This window comes from Belonocnema kinseyi, chromosome 8, assembly GCF_010883055.1.
Source record: "Belonocnema kinseyi isolate 2016_QV_RU_SX_M_011 chromosome 8, B_treatae_v1, whole genome shotgun sequence".
NCBI lineage: Eukaryota > Metazoa > Arthropoda > Insecta > Hymenoptera > Cynipidae > Belonocnema > Belonocnema kinseyi.
This window is the reverse complement of record NC_046664.1, coordinates 94,483,497-94,489,315: the sequence shown is the minus strand read 5'-3', so window position 1 is coordinate 94,489,315 and position 5,819 is coordinate 94,483,497. Positions and strand designations below refer to the sequence as shown.

Below are 5,819 nucleotides of genomic sequence, written 5' to 3'. Positions count from 1 at the left end.
TGTCTAGAAGATAAAAAATGAAATTAGAAAAATCGACATTTTTTTCGATGTTTGCATTAAAATAAAAATTAAATAAACAAAAAAATCAAAAATCTACTCTCAGCATTTTCTGAAAAATTTAGTTTTGAATTTTTCAAAAAAAAAAAAGAATTCTAAAATCGGTGCATAATTGCGTTCTAAATGTCATTTTGAACCTCGTTTTCCGATTTCACCCCACTGTGCGTTGGTGCGCTCAAACTCTCGAGTTTAGCTTTTTTAATGAAAGAGAATTCACAATCACAAAATTACAGTGGTGGATGTTTTGAGTCTTAATTTTAAAATTTTGCGCGAGAGTGTGCGAAAATATAAAGACCGAGCGCGTAGCGCGAGGTAAATATATAATCGAGCGCGAGATAAATACAACATCGAGCGCGAAGCGCGAGAAGCAACAGTCGCGCGCCCTAGGCGCGCTCAAACTTGCGAGCGAAGCGAGCCGCGCGCAACGAAAATGTGCCCGCGTGGCGGGCACATTTTTTTACTCACAATTCTGACATAATAGAAGAATTCTAGAGATTCACGGCTCTTCCAAAGGACCAGGTCTTGAAGATGGTGTCCCCAAATTTTGCGAAATACGTTGCGAAATGGAGCAAAAAGCAGAGAGAACTGATATGCCCTGTTTGTGTTTTTGTAACTGTACTTGTGATCAACCAACAGGCTAGCTGTTACCTTCACTCTATAGTCTATATGCGGAATCGGGGTGCCCTTCGTTATCGTCCGTGGGTCAAGACTACAATTCTCAAAGGGGAAAACCTCTTCTGGGACATTGACTTTTTGATGAGACTATTATCAATCCATATTACTTCAAAAATAATAAGACACGTGTCCCGGATTTTTTGGTCCCTTGTAAGAACTATGAGCGTTTGTGAATCACATTAGCCAAGGGTGCAGAAACTCTACCTGTTCGCTCGCATGAAATCCCATCAAGATCCGCTGGTCCAGTGGACCAGAGTCTCAATGCTTTCCCGGCGAATAAATTATTTTTTTGTAAAATATTACTGGGATATAAATAGCCAAGGGTGCAGAACCTGTACCGGTTTTCGCGCATAGGTTCCCATCAAGGTCCGTTGGTCCACTGGAAAAGAGTCTGACTGGTAACCACGCTGTCGTGGGTTCGAATTTTTTTCTCTACTTTTTTTTTCGTATTGAAATGGACTTTTTTTGCAAATAACATCTGAAAACGCATAAATTTGATAAATGAAACAATTTATGATTGTATGTAAATTTGTAAATTTAGCCAAGTTGAAATTATAACTGGATTATAAATTATAAATTTATCAAATTACCCAGCAACAAATTTCGACATTAGATCCTCTGCAAGTTTATTTATAAATTCCAAGATTATCAAGTTGCCTAATAACTATTCCGGATATTGTACAATTTTCCACATTGATTATTATTCCAAAATTACAAAACTGGCGAATCTTGACTTTTCTTTATAAATTTTAAATTTATCAAGTTACCCAGCAATAAATTTCAAAACTATCAAATTTCAAAATTAGGCTTTATGCAAATTCTTTCAAGGTTTCCCCCTTTGAGAATTGTAGTCTTGACCCACGGACGACAACGAAGGGCGCCCCGATTTCGCGCATAGAGTGAAGGTAACAGCCAACCTGATGGTTGATCACAAATGCAGTTACAAAACACAGGCAGGGCATGTCAGTTCTCTCTGCTTTTTGCTCCATTTCGCAACGTATTTCGCAAAATTTGGGGACACCATCTTCAAGACCTGGTCCTTTGGATGAGCCGTGAATCTCTAGAATTCTTCTAATTCTAATCTTTCAAATGCTGCTGTCTGCTACCCGCTGGTTTCTATCTTTCGCAAAATTCATATTTGCCGGGAAAATAATCATTTCCTCAACAAATTTTTTGATTTTTCAACATTTTATTGATCCGAGGATCTCGCAAAACCCCGGATATTCGACAAGTTTTCCTTCTTTCGTTCACAAATCCTTCAGAAAAAAATATATATAGAATCATTGCCCTACCTATTAAAAAAAAAATTCAAAGTCGGATTGAACCAACACCCTTAAATCGAGAAACTAGAGGCGCGTATGACGCGATTGATGATGTTAGTAAAAACATAAAAATGTGAAACTTGAAAACAGTCAAAAACGGTTAATGACTAACTTCCGATTCCAACTAATTTTTGACAGAAACATTTTTTTTACTAAAAACTAGTTTATTTAACCAGATGCTTCTATTCATAAAAACTTCATTCTAAGTTTATCATGCTTCCAAATATCTGCAAATTTAAACCAATTCAAATATTTCACCCAGAAGGTGCTGCAAGTAAGATTCATTACAAAACATCCTAACCAAAGTTTTATATAATTCAACTATAAGTTTTTAAATTTTGAAATCTATTATTGACAATGTTTTATATTTTTTACGAATTATCAATAAATAATTCATTATATTTAAAGAACCTCATAAAAGGTAAGTGTTAAAACTGAATAAAGGAATGTTTGATTACAGGTCCGACATTATTATCAATTTTCGATCAAATGAAAAAAAGGCTTGGATTTGGAAGAAGTAGTTTCTTACATCAATTAATAATTGATAATTAATTAACAATATTTTAAAAAAATTCTTTAATTTTTTGCAGAGGAATTAAAAAGAGAACCAATTCCTATAGAGAATAATGAACCCTATGAGTGTGAATGGAATCGTATAGAATCAAAATATCGAAAAGGATGTCCTCATTCATTTGAAGATTATCGTTCTGATGACCATGGCCATTCTGACCATCATTAGATCCGTAATTATTATTCCTTCAATCACTTAAGGACCTACTAAATAATAGTTTACAATTAATGAGATCTTAAAAATAGTAATAAATAATTACAATGAAATATAAACGTATCAATAATAATCCATGAATAAAAAAAAGATTACTATAAATTTCTCAAACTGACCAAACATACTACTGTGATATTTTAATACAATTATCAAAAAAAATTTGCACCTTCCTGTTATTGATTTGCTTTCTATAATTTAATGTTTATTAATTAAATGTAACAGATTTCAATTAGAATATGAAATTGCTTTTTGAATATAACATTTTAAATTATATTTTTAATCGAAGTGTCTTTTCATCGAGAAATTCGGGATATCTAATCCAATATTTTTCAAAAGCTTGGTTAAAAGTCCCAAATTTTCGGGACGACTAGTCCATCCCCTTTTCCAACTCCCTAATTTTTCGGGACAACTGGACACATCCAATCTGAATACTAGCATGTTGCTCGAGCAACTGGTTTGTTAAATCGATAAGGGAATCAGCATACTGACGTGCCCGATGCCTTTCTCTGAAAAATAAGTTTGAGAAACAAGAGTTCCGTTTATATAAACCAATAATTTAACCATTTTAATTTTATACGTGGATATTTATTTCTTTAGTACTGACAGGTTAAAATATGTTACGAGAACAAGATCACGAAGAAGCGATTCTGAGGTTGCTGAGAATTTTAAAAGTTTTTTCACACAAACTAAAAATATCGGTAAATTATAGAATCATAAATTATTTAATAAAATGAAGGAATAAAGAAGTATCAATAATTATTTAATTTTGTATACCTTTTAGTAATATTATGTTCATAAAGAAATAATTAACCATATATTTATAGCATATTTTTAATTAAATAATTTAAAGATTATAAATACAGATATGCCTTCCACTACTTTTCAAAGAGGAAAATGTCTTTAAAATTTTGAAACCAACTGAGCAGTATTTATTCCAAGAAACCTGCAATTCATACAACTTTTCTAACCGTAAGTAATTATTTTATTCCATAAAAATAGCACCTGCTAGATTTTCTTACTAAAATGAATATGATATTTTATAAATCTATCTGTTTATAAATTTAGAAACTTCAAAAAAGGAAATTTTTGAAGATGAAGTTTCTCTTGCTGATCCAAAACTATCGCTTCTTTTAGAGGTAAGTATTGATAAAAAAGGCTTAGTTTAAAAAAATTAATTTAATTTGAAAATTTCAGTAAACTGACGAACGCATTAAAATAAATATTATTAAAAATTAGATTCTTTTCACCTATCCTGAAATAAATAGAGTGACGAAGGAACTAATGTCAAATGTTTCACCCAAATCAAGAAATTTAATTGAATACTTATCTCAATTTATTGAAATAGTCGATCAAAGAATTCGAACTAGTCCGGCTGAAGAAAGAAATTACAGACTGAAACTTCTCAGTGCTTCTACGAATCTACAAAAATCTAAAAGTGAACTCATACGTAAGTAGAATTAAAACAATGTTTTCGATTTTTAATTTAAGTTTATCAATGCAAGTATAAGAGTTATTGTTTTAAAAAGAATAAACTTATACAAACACAAATTGCAGCTTTACAAAATAATTTGGAAGAACGAAGAAGAAAACACCATGACCTTATGAAGGAAGTTTCTGAAAAAGTTGCTAATTATAAATCAATTATCAAAGACAGACAAGCGGAACATGAAGCAAGTATTAAAAAGATAATGTTAGTATCCTTTCATTTCAAGAGATTGCATAATATCAAAGAGGTATAATCAGAAAATAATGAAAATGGGGGATTTTAAAATTTTAATTGCGAAATTTCAGAAGCGATTCGAAATTCAAAATGATTGGCGCGTATCTGAAAAGTCGAGAAAAACAAAAAGCTTTGGAAAATCAAATTGCGGATTATAAAAAACAATTCGTAAAAGTATTGCAAGAATATGCTAATCGGGAAAAAAGTCTTCGTGATTTACGGTGAGAAAATAATTTATTTGATTTAGTCTAAGCACTTAATATAAAATGCAATGTTTAATTTCGCTGCTTTACTTGATACTCTTTTTAATGGATTTTATAATATTTTAGTTGCAAATAGATCAAAAATACACTTTTCTACTAATATTAAAGAAAAAATTGGTGAAATCGGTTATTAAAATAATCAATTACCTTGTTGTTTACAGTTTAAAGTCTGAGAAGAAACATATGGCTTCTATCATTAAATACGATACGGAAATTGGTTCTTTACACCAAACAAAAGTAGATTTAACGGAAGAATTACAAAATTTAGACATGGAGCTCAAAAAACTTGAGGTGATTTTTCATATTACTTCAAGGCATTTTCGATGAAGGATAAAAGAGAAGTTGAAGTTAAATATATCTTGGGAGCATTTTACAGTGAAAAATGCTACCTTAATTTTTCCTAATAAAAATTATATAATTTTATACATTCAAACTTAAAAATTAAGTAGAATGAGTTGAATTTTGCAACTTCTAATATGGTTTAGTTGTTTATAATAAACGGTATTTCTGATTGAAATCGATAGGAACAATTTGCCGTACAAGAAATAATTTTTAGAAAAATGAAAGAAGAAAAGGAGGCACTGTTGATGAGATCTTTCGCTGAGCAAATAGAAAATTTTTCTAAGAATCGCGCTGCGAAAATAATACAGAGAACGTGGAGGGCTTATCATATTCGGATGATGTCTATGAAAAAAAAGAAGAAATCTAAACGGAAATAACATCACCTGATGTTTCCAATTATTATGAAAAATGTTTTCTCGATTCTAAATAAAGTATACGTAAACAATTAAAACAATAAATTCTCTGAACAAGGGATTGAAATCTCTTGACTCAATCTAGTTTTTATTAGTCATATCGAACAGAAAATAGAAACATACTTTGCTCTTCTTTTACCAACCTTTTTACTTATTACGCATAAGTAATTAATTATTTTAATTATTTCAAACAATTAAAATATTATTTTTATCCATTATAAAAATTATCAATTGAGTCATACA

General features: G+C 30.7%; 1 protein-coding gene across 4 annotated transcripts in view; it reads left to right on the top strand.

Annotated features, from left to right (window-relative positions):
- LOC117178015 (dynein regulatory complex protein 10-like) overlaps window positions 1–5,819 on the top strand; it is a 14,559-nt gene extending 8,740 nt beyond the window's left edge. Inside the window, exons 1-11 of one of the 4 annotated variants that reach the window (XM_033369198.1) lie at window positions 2,181–2,328; window positions 2,515–2,571; window positions 2,645–2,797; window positions 3,445–3,536; window positions 3,702–3,807; window positions 3,904–3,974; window positions 4,075–4,285; window positions 4,393–4,528; window positions 4,630–4,779; window positions 4,983–5,112; window positions 5,346–5,819. In XM_033369198.1, coding sequence (XP_033225089.1) covers window positions 3,453–3,536; window positions 3,702–3,807; window positions 3,904–3,974; window positions 4,075–4,285; window positions 4,393–4,528; window positions 4,630–4,779; window positions 4,983–5,112; window positions 5,346–5,540 — 1,083 coding nt within the window. In that variant the 5' untranslated portion in view covers window positions 2,181–2,328; window positions 2,515–2,571; window positions 2,645–2,797; window positions 3,445–3,452 and the 3' untranslated portion in view covers window positions 5,541–5,819. Of the gene's footprint in view, window positions 1–2,180; window positions 2,329–2,514; window positions 2,572–2,644; window positions 2,798–3,435; window positions 3,537–3,701; window positions 3,808–3,903; window positions 3,975–4,074; window positions 4,286–4,392; window positions 4,529–4,629; window positions 4,780–4,982; window positions 5,113–5,345 lie in introns of those variants that run through there. The other 3 variants (XM_033369197.1, XM_033369199.1, XM_033369200.1) reach the window with 3 other exon arrangements.